The 22,002-nt window shown below is 38.0% G+C and overlaps 1 protein-coding gene across 1 annotated transcript; it reads right to left on the bottom strand.

The window, feature by feature from the left end:
• Window positions 1–15,593: 15,593 nt before the first annotated feature.
• LOC145132005 (uncharacterized) lies at window positions 15,594–16,343 on the bottom strand. The gene has a single exon (XM_079066646.1). The coding sequence runs from the start codon at window positions 16,341–16,343 to the stop codon at window positions 15,594–15,596; it is 750 nt and encodes a 249-aa protein (XP_078922772.1).
• Between the last annotated feature and the right edge of the window lie 5,659 nt (window positions 16,344–22,002).

Raw genomic sequence — 22,002 nt, 5'->3', positions numbered from 1 at the left:
ATGCTTCCTTATGCTTATCACTCCAAGCAGAAGTAGCTCCTTTGTGGGTCAAAGTTGTTAATGGAGTAGCAATCGAAGAAAAGCCTTGGATAAACCTTCAGTAATATCCAGCTAATCCTAAAAAGCTTCGGATCTCCGTGGGACTTTTCGGTTGTTCCCACTTCATCACAGCTTCAATCTTTGCTGGATCAACCATTATCCCTTCCTGGTTGACCACGTGACCCAAGAATTGGACTTCTCGAATCCAAAAATCACATTTGGAGAACTTTGCATACAACTTCTCCTTCTTCAAAACTTCTAATACTTCTCGCAAGTGCCTGCCATGCTCCTCTTGGCTTTTCGAGTAAATCAGAATGTCATCTATGAACACTATCACAGATTTATCAAGGAAAGGATTACAAACCCTATTCATCAAATCCATGAATGCTGCTGGAGCATTGGTTAGTCCAAACGACATAACCAAGAACTCGTAGTGTCCATATCTAGTTCTGAATGCAGTCTTCTCGATATCTTGTTCTCTTACTTTCAGCTGATGATATCCTGACCTAAGATCGATCTTTGAGAAATAACTTGAGCCTTGCAGCTGATCGAAAAGGTCATCAATCCTTGGCAATGGATATCTATTCTTTATCGTTGCCTTATTCAGCTCTCTGTAATCAATGCACATTCTCATGCTCCCGTCTTTCTTCTTTACGAATAACACCGGAGCTCCCCAGGGTGATGAACTAGGTCTAATGAAACCTTTGTCCAATAACTCCTGAAGTTGCATCATCAGCTCCTTCATCTCCGTTGGTGCTAATCGGTACGGTGCTTTTGCTATTGGCGTGGTTCCTGGTAACAAGTCTATTCTGAACTCCACTTGTCTATCAGGTGGTAATCCAGGAAGATCTTCGGGAAATACTTCCGGATAATCACACACCATTGGAATATTCTGCATCACCTTCTTTTCCTTCTTAGCATCGATCACGAATGCTAAATATGATGTACATCCCTTGGTCAAACACTTTCTAGCTTTCATTAGGGAAATGATTCCAGAATTCACTCGGCGTTTGTCCCCGTACACCATAAATGACTCTTTCCCTGGTGGGTTTACTTTTACTATCTTCTTCTTGCATAAAATCTCGGCATCATTGGCGCTAAGCCAATCCATTCCCAACACGATGTCGAAACCATTAAGTTCGATAGGCAATAATTCCTCGTGAAACTTATTCCCATTCAAGTCAATTAAGATGTTTTTCATGCGATGGCTAACAGGTACAAACTTTCCACTAGCAACTTCGACTAATAAAGCATTATCTAGTCTATCAACAGGCAAAGCTAGTTTTCTACCAAACTCATGCGAAATAAAGGAGTAGTTGGCTCCAGAATCAAACAAAAGTTGAGCAGGTAATTCGTTTATGAGAAAGGTACCTGAAGCGACATCAGCTTCATCTTTCGCAGCCTCAAGTGTCATCTGGAAGGCTCTTGCTTTCGTCTTTGGGGGAATGTTGGGTTTTGCTGCCTCTTTCTTTTTCGGACAGTCTTTCAAAATGTGCCCCTCCTCGTTACAACCAAAGCACATCCTCTTGTTGGACGGACACTCGTTGGCATAATGCCCTGTTTTTCCACACTTGTAGCAAGTCACCTCCTCCATACATTTCCCAAAGTGCTTTTTCTTGCATTTCTCGCACCATTTCGCTTCGCCACCCTTTCCTCCAAACTTCTTCGAATTTGACTTCGAAAATTTACTTTTCTTATTGGAACTTGAAGTTCCTACAAATTTTCTCTTTTCGCCAACTTCAACCTTGTCGGCGGTTCTTCCCTTGATCATGTCCTCAACAGACTTGGCAGCCCTAATAGCTGCCTCTAGAGTAGGTGCCTAACGCACTGGCACCGCGTACTCCCATGGGAGTCCTTTTGCGTATCGGTCAACCTTTGTCAGCTCATCTGGAACGATGCGCAAAGCAAACTCCATCTTGTCTGTGAAAGCATTTGTGTATTCATTAACTGACATGCTGCCCTTTGTCAATGTCAGAAACTTGTTCTCCAACTCCAACAGATTTTGGGCCGAACAGAACTTGCGCTTGAACTGCACCAAGAACTCTGCCCATGTCAGTTGAAGTGGCTCATTAGGGCTTAGGGTCTTCCCTAAAGTGTTCCACCAACAAACAGCTCCACCCCTGAACTGGCGTACTGCGAAAGTGGTCTGCAACTTGTCTCTGCAGCCACACATCATGAAGGCTAGCTCCATTTCCGATATCCAATCCATGACTCCGATCGGGTCCTCCTTTCCAGTGAAGGTCGATGGTTTGCAAGTAAGAAAATCATTATACTTGCATCCCATTCCATCATTCCTTTCTATCCTGGTTGTTCTGCCTAACTATCGGTGGTTTGGCTTGACCAACAGATCCACTGAAGTTTCCTCCTTCCGAGTGCCCTTCGTTTAATTCGGGCTCTTCCACTTGAATTGACAGTTCTTCACGATTCTGTTGAAGCAACCGCCTAGTCTCCTCCATCTGACGATCTAACATTGTTTGAATCATCATTTGTACACCAGCCATTGTCATTGGCTCAGGTGCTGCTGCTACAACAGGTATTTCCTCAATCACTGGTATTTGATTCCTGTTTTCATCAGCATTTCCAACTCCACTCCTCGTTCTCACCATTTTTTTATCTATAAACCGAATAAGTTGAAATTAGATCCTCATTCACGATATATATTCAAATCATCCTTATCACTCCGAAACATTTACATGCTAGTTCTAATATCGTAGACGTACGCTTAGAATCCTACACACATAAGGTTTCCAGATCCGGTCGCCAACAGACCATAGATCCGAACAAATAATATCATATATGGCAAACATATAACATTTAGCACATAAAAGCATTTTAGGCAATTTTCCTAAAATAAACTAGTGCTCGTGTCTAAAATATAACAGACACACATCTCACAATCTTCACTTAGCATTCTAAGTTTAAGTCTAGAAATCCTACAAATTCCTAGTTCGCTTAAACTAATGCTCTGATACCAACTGTGACATCCCCAAAATCACGACCAGAAAAGACCGGTTTAATTTATGCTTTTAAAATGATTTCAGAGTAATCCTTTGATTAAAAGAGTTGCGGAATTTGTTCCCAAAACGAAATATGATAAACTAAGATTTACCAAAGCATTTCATAAAGAAATGTATTTTCATTATATAACAAAACTCGGGATGTCATGTTCCGATAAACAGACCAAAAACATAAACATTACAATACAGACCTTACAACAGTTATATATAAAACAACAGGTCTATAATCCAAAAATAACTTGACAAGTCATCCAACTTATGCTCTGGCGCCACTACCTGTAATACAAAGAAAACTGAGTGGGTCAGGCTTGGGAGCCTGGTGAGCATATAGGGTTTTCAACCCACAATAAATAATTATATTTAATTCCACCAACCAACAATAACCCAATTACCCATTCCCGTTATTCTCACTTTACGTCCCTAAGACAACTAACATAAGGGACCTAGTCTAAGAATATTTCATCGGGGCGACAACACATGCTTCGGGGGTTCCTCAGCAATATAAGTCAAATAAGGCAACCATGAGGGGATGGAGTACAGCGAATGAACACCCAAGTTCATTAACACCTACAGGTGGCGAACCTGCTAGCGTTCCACAGGACTGTCTAGAAAATTCCGTGGTCGTCATCTAAACTCCGCTAGATGACTGAATCAAAAACAACATTGAGGCCTCTCATCTGTTTATCACACATCAATTATCTACCCATGTTCTACCCAACATATTAGTAGATAAAAATATATATTTTTATACATAGTTTAAAACCTGTATAGCATTCTCATTCAATACATATTCCAAACAACAGATGAGACACATACACATAACACGTATTTCATAGAGAATAAATCATATCTATGAGATAGAAGAAAGTGAATATACATTCACACATATAACAACAAAATATACACATAGCACGTATTTCATATAAAATACTTCATAATTATGCGTTAGAAGAAAGTAACTACACACTCACTTGATCAGAAGATGATCGGACAGCACTACTGCTTGTAGAAGTAGTATTCTTCGGCAGATCTGGAAGATTTTCACAAAAATTGGGCTCCTCGCGGGCAGAGCTTCGGCTCGGGAATTTTACTTCTCGGGATCTTTGGGGCTTCGAGACTTGCTTCGGGACTCGGGAATGATACCGGGGCTTCGGGATAATTCTTGCACGAAAAACGAGGTAAAAACGCGAGAGAAGGAAAGAAAATAGCAACTGAAACTCGGCAGCCTCGACTTCCTTTTATAGGGGGCTGGATCCTTGATTTACGCTGGGCGTAAATCCTAGTTACGCTGGGCGTAACCCGGATAAGGTCGCTGACTCCCCTCCTTTGGATAATATCGGAATTTATAATTAAATTTAATATTTTAATTATTTAATAAACTTCAAAAATTCATATCTTCCTCATACGAACTCCGTTTTCGACGTTATTTATATCCCCGCGTAGGTGAGACTACGCTCTACAACTTTCGTTTAGACTTCGTCGGCTAATTTTGATTTTATTTTTATTATTTATTTTTAGTAGGCCGGGACAGGAAAACTCCGTTATAAATTCATAACTTCTTCATCTGACGTCCGTTTTCGCCTGTCTTTTTATCGTTTCGCTACTATTAACGAGATCTTCGATTCTCGTTTAGATTGTTTTGGCTAAAAACCGCTCGATCTCAAATCGAGTATTCGGGCTGCATACTGCTAAGTCGAAACTTCGGAAAATCATAACTTCCTCATATGAAGTCAGATTTGGGCGTTCTTTTTATGCACACTCTCGGTTTAACGAACTCTACGATTTTAATTTATATTACTAAGGCTAAATATCGCTCTAACGTAAATTTCACTTTTTACGTCATTCAGCGTTGCCGGTTATGTCGCGAAACTTCGACAGGTCATAACTTCTTCGTTATAACTCGGATTTTGACATTCTTTATATCTCCGGAATCCTTGTTTCAACCACTACATCTTCATGCAAAGATATCGAGCTTATCTCACACTTTAATTTTGACGCTTATTTTATTCTTAATTCATTAAATTATAATAATTAAGAAAATAAACACATAATTCACATAATACTCAAGTATTTCATCATTAATACTTCAAAAAGAGTTACAAGGATTAACCTAGACTTTTACATCAACAATAATGCCTAGCCTGGAAACGCGGGCGTTACAGTTATGCCAAGGCATTTCGTCCTAAATCAAATGTTGATTTCATTCCACAAAAACCGAATTTTCCGAATCCATCTGCAAAACAAACCACTAAAGTTTCATACACAAAAGGTTCCTCTGAGGTTGAAACAATCAACAATTGGCTTGAGAAGAATGGTAAAAAGTATCAAACGGGAAAATTTTCTCAACAGCAAATTCGTGAATCTTATGAGAAGTATGTGAATACTTCGTCAACTGAAAGTTCATCTTCGAAGGAATTGAATGTGTCGGTAAAGTCTTGGAAACCAATTTCGAAAGAAAAGAATGAACATGCACAATCTAAGAAGACGAAGGCTTATGTAAGTGAAAATCCTAAACCATCGAAAACTTATGTTTCGGTTCCTTTATCTAATGATGTAGACTTAATTAATAGTCTAAAATCAAAAGTTCATGATTCGGTCAAAGGTTCTTCATTTCATTATGTTTTTAAAACTAATTTCTAATGACCCAAACAGCCTTGGGTACCTAAATTTTTTCAATAATTGCAGGTTTTATGTGACGAGCAATATGATGAGAAATGGTACATCGATAGTGGTTGCTCACGTCACATGACTGGATGAAAGGAGAATTTACGAGATTATCGATGTTTGGAAAATGCTAGGGTTGTGAAGTTCGGGAACAATCACAAATGTCAAGTAAAAGGATATGGGAAAGTAACGAATGGACAGTTCACTGTAAATCGTGTTGCTTATGTCGAAGGTCTTCAACATAATTTGATAAGTGTTTCACAACTCGTTGTGGGCACTGACAATCAAGTTGTGTTTAACGAAGAAGGAAGTATCATTTCAAAGGTTAAAACGAACGAAGTGTTGCTGAAATCAAAACGACATGGCGATATGTTTACTCTTGACATAAAACCTATTTTTGGGAAACCTTCGGTTTGTTTACTTTCGAAAGCTACATCTGATGTTAGCTGGTTGTGGCATCGTCGTTTATCACATTTAAATTTTCGAAATTTGAATAAGTTGGTTATTGATGATCTTGTTCGTGGCTTACCAGTATTAAAATTTGACAATGATACTTTATGTGCAGCTTGCGAACAAGGGAAACAGCATCGGAAAGGACATCCAATTGTGATAGATTCGAAAACTGTAGAACCATTGGAACTTCTTCATATTAACCTTTGTGGACCATCAACTGTTGAAACTCTCAACAAGAAACGGTACATTTTGGTTATTGTTGATGGTTTTTCACGATTTACTTGGGTGTATTTTCTCAGGTTAAAATCTGAAGTCGCTCAAACAATGATTGATTTTATCAAGAAAATTGAGACAAGTCTGAAAAAGAATGTTCGAAAAATCAAAAGTGATAATGGTTTTGAGTTTAAAAATAATGTGTTGGATTCGTTCTTAACTGAGAAAGGAACTTCGCATAATTTTTCATCACCATATACACCACAACAAAATGGTGTACTTGAACGAAGGAATAGGTCTCTTTGCGAAGCAGCAAGAACAATGTTGACATATGCGAATCTTCCTCAATATCTATGGGCAGAAGAAGTTTCAACAACATGTTTTACTTAGAATCGTTCTTTTATTCATCGTCGTTTCAATATCACTCCGTATGAAATTATAAATAACCGAAAACCAAATGTTAAATTCTTTCATTTTTTTGGTTGCAGGTGCTTTATCATGAATCTCAAAGATATTCTTTCGAAATTTCAAGCTAAGACTGATGAAGGAATATTTTTGGGATATTCACAAAATTCGGTTGCATACAGAGTGTTGACTAAGCGAACACGAAAAGTTGAAGAAACATTTGACCTCACTTTTGATGATTATTATGTGAAACAACTTGAAACACATTTCGAACAAAAACCAATTCTTAATGAATCAAATGATGAGTCTGAAATTTCTATTTCGTCTGATTTTGATTATGATTTAATTTTGGGTGTTCCAGATAGGGCTGCAGATGCTGAAGTCAATGTTGAAGATAATCAAATCCCTGAATCTTCGAAACATTCTGATGACTCGACAATCACAATGTCTACAACTGATAATGGCGAAAGTATGTTGGATGCACACGTGGAGGGGGAGCACTTATCTACACCTTCAAATGTAAAGGGGGATCATTCTTTTGAGGGGGAGAATGAAAGTTTCGAGGGGGAGCATTAGAATGATGATGATGAGGAAAATGAACATAATGACAATGATACAATAATTCTTGATCAGAATGATGAGTTTCACGAAACTAATGATAATATTTCTGTTGTAGGATCTGAAAATGAAGAAATATACGAAGATGCACATTTGGACTTTGATCCAGCATATCCACCAGTAGAAAAATCGACACGAAATCATCCAAAAGAACAAGTCATTGGAAATCCTCAAGAAGGAGTTTTGACTAGAGCTCAAATTCGTGCGAAGAATGAGGTACTGAATACATATCAAGAATTTTGCATGTTTAATGTTTTCATCTCAAAAATAGAACCAAAGACAGTTAAGGTTGCAATGGAACACTCTGATTGGGTTGTTGCAATACAATCTGAATTGGCTGAATTCGAAAGAAACAAGGTTTGGAGATTAATTCCTAAACCTGAAAATGTTTCGATTGTCGGATTAAAATGGATTCTCAAAAACAAAACCGACAAGGATGGAAATATTGTACGAAATAAAGCACGATTAGTTGTTAAAGGATATTCGCAACAAGAACGTATCGATTATGAAGAAACTTTTGCCCCTGTCGCAAGACTCGAGGCTGTTCGAATATTTTTGGCTTATGCAGCTCACAAAGATTTTAGTGTTTATCAAATGGATGTAAAATTTGCTTTTCTCAATGGTGAACTTGAAGAAATAGTTTACGTTGAACAACCTCCAGGTTTCATTAATGAAGAATATCCTGATCACGTGTATATTTTAGATAAAGCAGTATATGGGTTAAAACAAGCACCAAGAGCATGGTATGCAACTCTTACCAGTTTCTTAAAACAATCGAAATTTAAACAAGGATCAGTTGATCCCACATTATTTCGAAAGAAAGTTGGGAATCATCTAATGCTTGTTCAAATTTATGTCGATGATATTATTTTTGGCTCTACTGACCCCGCTTTGCCTAGTGAATTCAAAAGTTTGATGAAAATCCAATTCGAAATGAGCATGACGGGTAAAATCAATAATTTTATTGGTTTAAACATTTATCAAAGAAAAGAAGGAATTTTCATCAATCAAGAAAAATATACAAGGAATTTGCTCGAAAAAATTGGAATGACAAATAGCACGAAGTTAAGAGTACCAATGGCAGTTGGAACAAGGCTAACACCTTCGTTAGAAACACCTGCGGTTGATCTTACCTTATACAGGAGTATGATAGGTTCATTGCTTTATCTTACTGCAAGTCGACCTGATATCATGTTTTCTGTATGTAATTGTGCTATGTATTAAGCAAATCCACGAGAACCACACTTAACTGCTGTGAAAAATATCTTTCGTTGTCTCAAGGGAACAATTTCGTTAGGATTGTGGTATCCTTCGAAATCAGGATTTTTTATTCAGGCATTTTCAGCTGCAGATCTAGGAGGATGTACTTTGGATCGAAAAAGCACAAGTGGTGGATGTCAATTCCTGGATGGAAAGTTGGTTACTTGGCAGTCGAAAAAGCAAACGTGTGTTTCGATTTCTACTGCTGAAGCTGAATATGTTGCAGTTGCTGCTTGCACTTTGCAAATTATTTGGATCCAGAGTCAATTGCGAGATTATGCCATTAATATGAAAAAGATTCCATTGTATTGTGATTCACAAAGTGCTATACGCATTTGTCATAATCCAGTACAACATTCGAAAACCAAACATATTGCTCTTCGTTATCATTTTATCAAAGATCATGTGGAAGATGGCAACATTGAAGTTCATTTTGTAAAAACTACTGATCAGCTTGCTGATATTTTTACAAAGGCTTTGGATGAAAAATCATTTGTTCGAATTTTGACAGGTTTGGGAATGATCGAAGCATGTTCAGTTCCAGGAATGATTTCGAATGTATGACAAAGAAGTGTTATACAAATGTGTCGATTCAGAAGCAATAATGCTTCATTCAGAGGCTGATAGTATTAACCATTCAGAAGTTACTGTTCACATTCAGCGCTTCGACACGCTTCGAATTCGACATCTAGAGCAATTTGTTTTGGAGTACAAATTTTCGTTAGTTTGTCAAATTTTTGTTAGTTTATCAAATTTTCGTTAGTTTGTCAAATTTTTCGTTAGTCGGTCACATGTTTTTCGTTAGTTAGTATCCTAGTTTTATTTTCGAAAAATCAAAAACTTCAAAAAGATTTTATTTTTGTTTTGTCATTCTATTTTCGAAAAACCAAAAATTCCAAATATATTTTCTTTTGTTGTTTGTTTTCTTTTTCGAAAAACTTAAAAACACAAAAATATTTCCTTTCTTTTCGAAAAATCAAAAATATCAAAAAGATTTTTGTTATTTTGTTCTTTGTCTTTTCTTCGTACAGATTTCATGAAAGTTTTACAACGGTCATGCTTGCGTTTCTATGGGAAGGTAAAATTTCGACAACTTTGTACTAGTTAGACTGTCCCTAGAAGCATGCTGCAGCATGTCGACCCAAGCCTCCATTGACTTAATGTGTGATTTTGAAAGCCTTAATGAAATTTTCATTACGAAAATTTCTTCCCAATCAGGCTTGTATTCACATTAGTCTTCTGAGCTACCTTACTCTTCTCAAATGAGTTAAGAGTTGTCTGTTTGGTCCAATCATAACAGAGGTACAATTGATTTTGTGAATCAATATTTTTCATCAACATTCTTACACTTTCACACACGAAGACATATATCCAAGAGGTCTTTGATACAACCCGTCAAGACTTAGATATATCAAAACTCTGTGTTTATGATCTGACATCATGAGACCGTGATGAAAGTGAAACCCAATCTTCTAACCTTTTAAGGAATTGACGGGGAACTAAGTTCCATATTTTCACGAAACATTTGTTTATGTACCAATTTTCGAAACTCCAAATCATATTCAATTCGTTTGAGTGGTCTTGATCAAATATTCGAATCCCACGATATTTGTTACCCAACAAGATCCAGCACACAAATTTTATTTTCTTGAATATGATTTCCGTGTGAGTTTCGTTTGCTTTCTAAGTCACTTTCAAATTAATCCAAAGCATACTTGTCACTGACTACACTGGTCAAACAAGTAATTTCTGTTATAATTTCTCACCTTATGTTTAGGTTGATATGTAACGAAATTTTAAACCACCCACAAAGCCTTGAAAAAGAAGCCCTTCGATACTTCTCTATAAGTATTCGATTGTAATTCATGGGAACATATGCAAGCTGTTGGTTATCTCTCTTGATGATTAACGAAGCAACCTTTGCCCAAGGTTTTACTGCGTTTGTGTCGAAATTTTATTTTTCGACATCACAGATTCCAAAATTTTCATTAATTTGCTTCTTATCTTATTCTTTTGGCACACTGCACTCACGAAATCCTTGAGGTTCTGAGTAATACCAACTCAGGCTGATGATTTCGACAGTCTGGCACATGACTTCGCTTTTCATCCCAGAAGTGAAAGAGCCTTACCTCCATCTGAAGGCTTATGACGGTTACAATTCCATTGGTATAAACAAACATGCTGTTTGACTAGACGTCTCGTATTCTTTCCGGTTTTCAAGGAGAAGTGACAGTTACTTTTTGACGCATGGCTACTTTATCGGAATAGCGGTGCGAGTTTCAAGGTGCCATGTTGGATCTCATTTAATGCTTATCCCGCTTTAAATTCAAATTCCAGGGTTACATATAAAAGTGGATTCAAGGGTACTTTATCAGTTTACGCTCACAAAAGAAAAATTCCCAAATTGTCTCTGCAAAATCAATTTGTTCTTCAAAGCTTAAAAACCCTAATCATGGCTATTCCTGCTGGTGTCGATGCTACATCACAAACAACTGAAGATATTACTTCCCAACCGATTATGAAGATTCAAGGAACCAATTTATCAAGTCGAAGGGGATGTTTCACTGTATCCAGAAGAGTTGAAGATGTTGGTTGTCGCTTTGAAAAGCTCTGTTCTTTCTACTGCCATGTTCAACTCTTTTGCTGTTCCTCTATCCTGGCTTTCCATAGCAGGATCTACTGCATCATACAACAAAGCTCTGGATGTTATCATGTTTAATCTGGTAAACGATAAGAAGACTAGTATATCCAAGAAGATGTTTTGTCAGATTCTTGAAATTCCTAATTCTCCACCGTACACTGATCTTTCGTTTGCTCAAATCATCTATATGTTCAATGAGATGGGTCATCAACCCCCACTCACTAAGATCAGTGATTTCAAGAAGTCTGGACTTCCAAGTATTTGGAATTTTTTTATTTGGTATTTTTCTACGCTGCTTGATTAGTCGCAGTGTTGGATTGGATAAAGGAAGAATGGAGGTATATGCCATGTTGCTGGCCTTTACTATGATATTCCGGTTGATTATTCTACTCAAATGTGGAAGGAATTTCAGAAAAGTGTGGAGAACACCAATGTGGTTCAAGGAATATCATGTACAAGATACTGGAGTTTGATTCTTCGTCATGTTTATGACAAAGAAGGGATTGAAGTGCCAGCTGATGAAGATAAAGCTGAATTCTTGAAGTATCACTTTCCAAAGGAGGTTACAGATGATGCTGAGGTGTTTTCAAACATTGCTAGAATCCCTGATGCAATGTTAAAACGTGTTGATCCAACCAACTCGGTATTAATTAAGTATTTGAAGTCTATTAATCCTGATGTCGAAACAGGAAAGTTGTTATCAAAAGAGGATGTTGGTCCTTCTAAGAAATCAAGACGGTCAAAGAAGGATGCAAAGGCGACTCCTGAGAAGCCTGTGCAAGAACCCAAGCCAAAGAAGTCTACAAAGAAACAGTCTACGACAGAGGAGCAAGTTTCGAATGTTTTGACAACTCCTGTTGAGCCTGTTGTTGATGAACAAGCTAAGGAAACAATTCCATCAAAGTCTAGTGTTTTTAGAAGAATAAAATAGAAATCTCGTGGTTCACGAAAGTCTACAGACGGATCTTCTAGGTTTTCTCCAACCATGGTTCGTAAACCACATATTACTCATCAAGGGGTTCCTATTCGTGAGGTTCCAGCTCCTGTTTCTCCTTCGTCAAATAAACGAAGAGCTGAAGATGTGGCAAAGCATATTTCCAAGAAGAAGATTAAGAAACGAAAGTTGGTTATTCAAGAGGAATCGTCCGAAGGTGAGAAAGTTCCTGAAACACCCGAAGCTACTCTCTCCAAACCGACATTGACTCCTGAGCAGACTGAGGTCATACCACTCGAAGTTTCGTTAACCGATTCAGTTACTGAGGAGGTTCGAACTTCAGACATCACTACAAACGTATCTGAGACAGCTGTAAATGTCAACATGGGTGAAGGAGATTCGAATAAAGGCATTTCAGTATCAGTTCAAGGTATTCCTATCTTATCTACCATGGATACTTCTGTTTCATTACCAGCTTATATTGTACCTGTTTCCCACACCACCAATTCACCTACTTTTGAACATGTTATCAAGCATCCATTTACTACTCTTTTCTCATCTTAATCCACTGATCCACCCAAAACCATTGATGAAACTGAAACTGATACTGACGAAGGAGGTTTTGGAGGTACTTTCGATGACTTGGAATTTGATGATGAGGAAGATAATTTTCCAGATTACATGTTAATGTCTATGAAGCAGTTCAAGATTCTTAACAAGAAGTTGAATTCGATTATTCAATCTCAAGCTGATATGGGGGGGAGTAATTATGTGTCAAGTATGGAAATTGATGGTCTGCTCAAAGTTGTCGAAGCCAGGATGGTTACTAAATGTTCTGGATTGATTCAAGCATCTGAGTCACGCATAATGGAGAAGTTGGACCAGAATGATAAGAATAATGAGTTACGTGTGAAGTCTCAATCTTCGAATTTTCTAGGAGAAGTTAAAGATTTCAAACAGTCAGCTAAGGAACGACACGTATTGTTCGTTCAAGATGTGAAAAAGGTGCGAGAAGATATCAATTTCAAGCTTCAAGAGCTTCGAGAAGAAATGGCAAAAGAGATGGAAGTGGTACAAAAAGATTATGCTTCTCTTAATCAGAAAGTTGATATTATTGCTGATGTGGTTACCAAGTTCGTGAAATTATACGAAGCAATGAGTCCTCAACTTACTCAGTTATCTACTCAAGAATCTAATAGTTTCGCTGAGATCACTACTCAGTTAAAAGATTTGAAGGTTTTAATCTCGAAGTCTGGTTCTTCTTCGTTTATTACACCAGAGTTTTTGTCCCAAAATTTTACTCAGTTTGAAGCTATCCTTCATAAGCAATTGGCTCCTTTGTCCAGAATTTCAAACATTTTACGAACAGATGTCCCGCCTGTTGTCACAAGGGTGCAAGGAGGAGAAAGGAAGGTTGGTGAGAGTGTGCATGAAGAAGTGAAGGTTGTTGGAAAAGTTTTCACAATGAAAATTCCATTAACAAAGCCAATTGTTTCAATAGCTGGTCCTGTAAGTTCGACAGTGGTGACCACAAAGCCAATCAACAAAGGCATCGTGATTCAATCTTCTGGTGAAGGGGGAAGTAGTTCAAAACCTAAGGACACTGTTGAAAATCCTGGGAATAAAGACAAAGGGAAAACTATTATTGTTGAGAAATCAAAAGAAGAGAAGAAAGCCGAAGTTGAAGCTGAAATGGAGAAACAAAGGGTGATTCAAAGTATTATGAGACTTCGTGCGAGTGATCCACGTGGAATGGATAAGGGTGATCCAAGCAAGCATTACAATTATAAAACTATCGAAGCGAAAGTTGCATACAATCATATCTATGCTTTTCTGAACAAGCCGAAACAAAGCTATGCTGTTGCTAACTCAGATATGAACCAACTTGATTTCCCTGTGAATGAGATGATGTTCATCATGGCTCAATACAGGATTGCTGAAAAGTTTGATAATGATGATGACTACACTTATATGAAACTTAGGTTTCATGCTGTTCTTGGGAAAGTTCCAGAGGAGATATGGTCTTTGGTGAAGATAAAGAAGGTGATCAGTATTACGAATGATGTTCTGTTCGAGAACATGATGCAAAATTTTCATTTTCATGTTGCAAGGGCGAATGGTCAAATCTGTGATTTCTCTGTTGCTGATTTTCCTTTAATGAACTTGTATGATCTTATACAAGTTGCATTGCTTTTGAAAGACAAGAATGCCTCGCATCTTCAAGGAACAGATCCAGAAGTGTTTAGACTTGGTCTTGCCCACATCAAAATATTCATAAATAATTACTATGAGTGTTTGGCCCTTACTAATGTGGAGTTGGCTATTGCGAAGGGGTTGGAAGTGAAAGTTCCTATGGAAGTCACGAAGACTCAAGTTGAGTTGAAGAAATATGAAGATGGGGAGATTTGCTTAAAACCATTTGGATTGGTCTTCGCAGGAAAGGATAAGAATGGGAAGGCTAAAAGATTTTTGTTCCAGGCGTGCGAAGTGGAGAGGTACACTACATCCCAGTATACGGACTTTATTGTTCGTATGAATAACTGTTCGAAAAACAACCAAGGGGATAAGAAGGAGTTAAAGAAGATTATTTCATGGTATACGGAGATACGAAGAGTGATGTTGTTTGCTGCACAAATTCTCTCACCTTGAGAAGTTCGACTTGATTACAAAGGGGGAGATTGTAGGGTCGAAATATGTTGTAATCAGTCGAAGTCTGTTTAATTGTTCTCTTCATATGTTTTGTTATGTATTTGCTAAGGTGTCTCATGTACGAAGCTTAACGTCTAAGCCTTAGTATTTTTTGTACTTCCTGTTTCCTATAAATAGGAGTTGAGCATTGAGTAGAGAGTAAGAGTCAGAGAGTGATTGTAAGAGTTCACCCTTTTTACTATCATTTTGTACTCGTGTTCATCGGAAATAATAGAGCTGAAACCAGATTATATTTACTTCTCATGTTCAAATTACATTTGATTGACTCTGATTTGTTTCATACTCATTTATCACTTCATCAATCTTGAGATTGTCTTTGTAAAGCTTGGAAAAGTAAATCTGTGATCTCCATTATTTCTTTCTCGAGATGTAGAACAAAAATAAATTCAAATGTAGTAATAATCTCATATGCTGAATCTACATCTCCTTTGATCGAACCTGTGCCATCCTCAATAATTTTAAGTAAAACCTCACAAATCGGACTAAACATTTTTATTAAGCTTGAAACCGATTTCAACTGAGAACCCCATCTGGTATCCCCAGCCCGTTGTAATGCACCAATCTGATTGAGGCCTCTACCAGTCTTCAACTCACCAATAGATTTAAAATATGCCATTTGTTTGGCTTGTGCATCTCTTTGTTAGTCGGAACGCTTGGAAGAAGCACCAACGACGTTGATAACAAAAAATAATTTAGTAAATTTTTTTTGCACCACAATAACTCCTTGTGAAGCGGCCATTAATTCTAATTGCAATCGATGAGCAAAACAATGAACATAATATGTAGATGGACAATCCTTTGAAATCAATGCTTGTAAATCTTTGAAATGACCTCGCATATTGCTTGCACCGTCATACCCTTGGCTACGAATCGACTTAAAATCAAGATTGTTATATGTCAATAGAAAATATATTCTATCCTTCAGAGTTTGTGATGTAGTGTCGGGAACATGAACAAATCCAAAGAAACGCTCCATAATAACGCCATCTTTATTTACGAATCTCAAAACAATAGACATTTGTTCTCTGTTAGACTCATCACGTTCTTCATCAACAAGTAAACAAAATTTTCCACCATCAATCTCCTCACAAATCATCCGTCTCACCCTATTAGAGATAAGGTTTAAAATCTCCTTTTGAATTGTTGGTGATGTATATGATGCATGTTTAGGACCAGTACGAAACAATTCTTTCATTTCATTGTTAAAAGAACAAATTGCCTCCAACATTTCAAGGAAATTTCCTTTGTTAATGGAATCAGGTCTTTCATTATGACCTCTAAATGCAATTGCTTGAAAGGCACACCAATGGACCGCATAAATAATAGCTTTCAATCTCAATCTAATCTTCTTACGATCTTCATCGGTAAATTTCTCAAACGTATTTCGCATATTTTGAGTCTCGTTTAACAAATCATTGTATATTTTTGTGCAACATTGTGAAAAGATGTACACTCAGTTCCCATATGCTGCAAAAAACACATTTTTCCCACCTACTTTCTTCCAATTTTGAAATCCGTCTATCGTAAATGTCCATTGGCCGTAGTATCCCATTCCAGAAGGTTTGTTAAAAAGGAAACATGGAAAACAAAATGCAGCATCTGAACTCTGTGAATATTCAAGCCATGGAAATTGCTTGAACCAAGAACCTTGAAAGCTACGTTTATGGTCTTCTGGTCCAGATTTTGGATATGCAGAAAGTGTTGGTTGAAAGGGACCAAGATTCATATAAGCTCACAGAACTATATCTCGTTGATTGATTGGATAATCGTAAATTTGGATACGCAAACTAGGATCTTGTTCTAGTGTATTAAGATCAACATCATTCATTTCAAGACAAGGTTTTTTGGGTTGATTCACGGCCACAGGATCACTATCATTAGGAGTATTTGTATCTATAACATTTGGGGGTGGCTCTACCGGTACTTGAGAAGAACTTTCATGTTTTCTTTATAAAAATCCATCAAGTGTTGCATGTTTTTTTCATTTTGGCTTACTCTACATGACATAATTAATTAACAGTTAACAAATAACTAAAAAAATTAATAATATCAAAATAATAGTTAACATATTATTATTATTATTATTATTATTATTATTATTATTATTATTTTTATTATTATTTTATATTTATATATATATATATATATATATATATATATATATATATATATATATATATATAACAAATAATCAGACTTTATTCTAAAAGTTTCTACTAAAAAAACAAAACTTCTAAAAGGTTTTATCAAAAAAAACAAATGATAGATAGTAGTATTATTCAATTAAAAATTATAGCCTTTTAATTTGACAGCTAATAGTATTAAACAACTAAAAATTATAACCTTTTAAATTTGACAGCTAATAAAGAAGATATTAGTTTCAAACATCAACATTATAGAGAGAGAAACACAAACGTCCTTATGATATTATAGAGAGAGAAAGAGAAAGAAAGAAGGAGATTGGAGAGAGAACCAAGAAGCTTACAAGGGGATGGCTGATCGAAGAGATTGAAGAGTCGCACCGTCTGGTCGGAGATCGATCTATCGGTGGCCGGAGACGTTGTTAGGTCATATTTATGTGGTTTGGGCTAGGTCACTTATGTGTAAGTCTTGGTAGGGTTTGGTTCCTTTAATTTTGTTTGTTCACGGTTGTGTAGGTGTGTTCACGTCCGTGATCATGTTCACGGCCATGAACCTGGTTGACAACTGGTCTGTTTCTATATATAGCAGTGTGTCAGGTCTGTCAGAGGTGACGTCGTTAGAGTGTTCACGGTGTGAGTGTGTGCAATCAAGGTGTACCAGACGTGTTTGCGGCCTAGCAATATAACGTGTGCATTGCTTGATCAATTTCTTCTTCCTATTGTTCTGTTACTGTTTGATTGATTGATTTTGTTTGATCACTGGTTTGGTTCCTAGATTTGGGACTTACAATTGGTATCAGAGCGTAGGCTTGCTTTGAGCACTCTAATTTCTTCAAAGTAACAGCGCCGGAGGCACGACCCGGCCAATTAAGGCCATGAGCGCATCACCGACAGAAGGGATGAGTAAACCGGTGCACACCTGAAGGCAGGAACAGCTGCGGAGGAATGTCGCCAGACCATGGTATGTCGACAGCGGTTGTTCTAGGCACATGACAGGAGACATCTCCCAATTGCAAAATATTCAGAATTTTAATGGGGGATACGTTTCCTTTGCGGGAGGAGATGGCGGAAAGATCACTAAAAAAGGAACAGTTTCCAATGGAGTGCTGAGCTTCGAGAATGTTAACTATGCGCCTGAGTTAAAGCACAGTTTGTTGAGTGTTTCTCAGATTTGTGACAAGGGCTATTCGACGCATTTCACAGATAAAGAATGTCTAATTTTGAAACCAGGCATTGTCATTCCAGAAGAATGGATTCTTCTGAAATCAAAACGGTATGGCAATGCATATATAATTGACATGAACAACAATCTTCCTGAACAAGTCACTTGCCTTTTCTCAAAAGTTTCCGAGCACAATGCTATGCTGTGGCATCGAAGACTCGGACATGCTAACGCAAAGAACTTGAATCGTCTTGCTAAGAATGAAATAGTGCGCGGGCTTCCTGTCAAGGATTTCATCACGTTTGAAAAGTGTGTGGCATGCGTACAAGGAAAACATCACAAAAAGCCACACCTGCCAAAACAGGTTAATTCAATCAACCAGGTGCTCCAATTGTTACATATGGACTTATTTGGTCCGGTTAACATCCTCAGCATCAACAGAAATTCATATTGTCTGGTTGTGATCGATGATTTCTCGCGGTTCACGTGGGTTTTCTTTCTGTCCAAAAAAGTTGGGGTTGCTGACTTGATTAAGAAGTTTATTGTGATGATAGAGAACCAGACCAAACACCGGGTGAAGGCACTCAGAACTGACAACGGGACGGAATTCAAGAATGATGTTCTCGATCATTTATGTGTGGAAATAGGGATAGTGCGTCAATACAGTGTCGTTCGCACACCGCAACAAAATGGTGTTGCTGAGCGGCGAAACCGAACTCTACAAGACGCCGCAAGGACGATGTTATGTGACTCCAAACTTCCACTTTTGTTTTGGGTCGAGGCGATCAACACGGCATGTTATGTTCAAAATCGTGTTCTGATCAACAAAGCTCAAATGAAGACACCATACGAAATTCTCTACGGTCACAAACCATCTGTTAGTCACTTTCATATTTTTGGCTGTCCTTGCACTCTCCTTCATCTAGAATCCAACCCTAAATTCAATGCCAAAGCCGATGACTGTTACTTTGTGGGGTATGCTGCTCGTACAGCGTACAGGGTCTACAATAAGAAGACAAAGAAAATCGTAGAATCCTTCGACGTGCGCTGGCTGGAGGAGAACGAAACGGATGCCAGAGTTGGTCCAGATTGGTTGTTTGATTATACATCTCTATTCAATTCGTTCAATGTGTTTTCAGATGATTTGCCTGGTTCTAGTTCTGGTTCGAAGGCTGTGATTGAAGATGAAGACGAAGAAGTTGTTTACAGACCACCAGTGATGTCCTCTACGACTCCTCCAGTGGATGAATCTGTTCCAAGTGATTCATTAGAGTCTCCATGTCAACAAAATATTCCAGATGCTGATGCTACTCCTCTTACTCCTGATGAAAGAGAGTTTATGTCCAAAGATGCTTCCGCTGTTACTCAAACATTTATGGAACTTCTCTTTCCTGAACCATTTGCTAATGAGTATGTGGTAGGCCCCTCTCACGATTCCAGACCGTCTGAGGTGGATCATTCAGCAGATGATGGATTTGTCAATATTCACAACCTTCCCGTAACGCTCAATGACATTAGCCAGGAGCTACCTTCCAAAATTCAACGCGATCACCCGATCCAAAACGTCATTGGTCAGTTGGGCGACGGTGTTCAAATGTGGAGTCAGAGTGGAGATGTAAACACATGTATTTATTCTTGCTTCATATCTGAAATAGAGCCAAAGAATGTTGAAATGGCTTTGAATGAGCCCAGCTGGGTGGATGCTATGCATGAGGAGCTGAATCAGTTTGAAAAGCTTGGGGTTTGGAAGTTGGTTGAATTACCTAAGGGCAAGAAGTCACTCGACACGCGCTGGGTCTATCGGAACAAGCAAGATGATTCAGGGGTTATTGTGCGGAATAAGGTCCAATTGATTGTATATGGATTTCGCCAAATTGAGGGTCTTGACTACACCGAAGTTTATGCTCCAGTGCCTCACTTGGAGGCTATTCGCATTTTCCTCGCGTACGCTTCTTACATGAATTTCACGGTTTACCAGATGGATGTCAAGACTGCCTTCCTGTATGACGATGTAAAGGAAGAAATCTATGTTGATCAACCTCCTGGGTTTGTCAATTCGAAGTTTCCGAATCATGTCTACAAGTTGGACAAGGCTTTATACAGGTTACATCAAGCTCCAAGGGCGTGGTATGCAACTCTTACAAAGCACTTGCTCGAGCATGGCTATTCACGGGGAACAATTGATCAAACCTTGTTCATTAAGCATGTTGGTGCCGATCAGATTCTAGTTCAAATCTACGTCGATGACATCATCTTCGGGTCAACATGTCCACAGCTATGCAAAGAGTTCGAATGCGCGATGAAGAAGAGGTTCGAGAAGAATTCTCTGGGGGAGATGAACATGTTTTTGGGGCTTCAGGTCAAACAAAACTCAACCGGAATCCTGATACATCAATCTAAGTATGTTGAAGATATGCTGGAGAAGTTCGGGTTTCGAGACGTAAAACCTGCCTTGACGCCAATGGCCGAGCGACCTCTGTTGACTCCAGATATTGAAGGCGAATCTATAGATCAGACTGATTACAGATCGATGATCGGATCGTTGATGTATCTAACCGCAAGCAGGCCAGACATCATGTTCGCAGTTTGTCAATGCGCACGATATCAGGCTAATACTAAATTTTCACATCTTATTGCTGTCAAACGAATTTTTTGGTATCTCAAAGGCAACCCAAAATTAGGTCTTTGGTATCCGAAAAATTCTGAATTTGATCTATATGCTTTTGCTGACAGTAATTACGGAGGCTGTGAACTTGACAGGAAATCAACGTCGGGGGGATGTCAATTTCTTGGAGACCGGCTAGTGTCATGGCAGTGCAAGAAACAGCATACAGACTCAACCTCAACGGCAGAGGCAGAATATGTAGCTGCTTCTGCCTGTTGTTCTCAAGTTATCTGGATACAACATCAATTACTGGACTATGGTTTGAACTTTCTAGAAACCCCTATTTTTTGCGATAATGAAGCTGCAATTCAAATTGCTAAAAATCTAGTCCAACACTCGAAAACCAAGCACATCGACATCAAAGTGCATTTTATCAGAGATTGTTATGAGCGTTCGCTCATTCGGTTGGAACAGGTTCCCACTGCTAATAATGTGGCGGATCTGTTCACAAAACCGTTTAACAAAGCTCGATTCGATGTGTTTGTGGGTTTTTTTAAAATGATTCGCTTTGAGGACTAATTTTTTTGGTTTAGGTTAGTTTAAATTTGCGCATTTAATTTTCATTCTCACCCATGCACAAATTTAGGGGGAGAAATTAAACAAAAACCAAACAAAAATTAGAACATTAAAAAAATCCAAAAACAGTTGCTTTTCGGTTAGTATTGGATTGGGAAGTTATATATTCATGTGATAACATGCAATTTGAATCTGTGTAACGTACCAAAGTTGAATTTTCTAGGCTTTGTGTTCGATGCGCTGGTTGACACGAAAGTTTTGAATGGACTTGAATAGGTATAAATGAACTTAAGGAATCTAGAGACTTAACAAACCTTAACCTAGATAGTTTCGTTCAGCCTGAAAACACGACGCTTGGGTAGGTTAAGCAGGGAGATATACATGAGAATCCACCGGTCACACTAAAGTAATTCCGTATCTAGAACCGTGGTTTAACTCTTCCTCGATGTACGGACTCTGTCCTTAATTTCGGTATTGATGGGGCGACTGGGAAATTCTGATAAAGTAGGTCTGTAGGAAATTATTTTCTTGCTTTCTTTCTGTTAGTCATATGTTGCCTCCTCTG

Source organism: Lactuca virosa, chromosome 8, assembly GCF_052849685.1.
Source record: "Lactuca virosa cultivar CGN04683 chromosome 8, Lactuca_virosa_CGN04683_v6, whole genome shotgun sequence".
Lineage (NCBI taxonomy): Eukaryota > Viridiplantae > Streptophyta > Magnoliopsida > Asterales > Asteraceae > Lactuca > Lactuca virosa.
Note: the sequence above shows the minus strand (reverse complement) of the source record. Positions and strands in the feature narration are given on the sequence as shown.

Excerpts from the sequence above, each read along its gene's own strand:
- LOC145132005 (XM_079066646.1), bottom strand. The coding sequence starts at position 16,343 with ATGCGAAATACGTTTGAGAAATTTACCGATGAAGATCGTAAGAAGATT.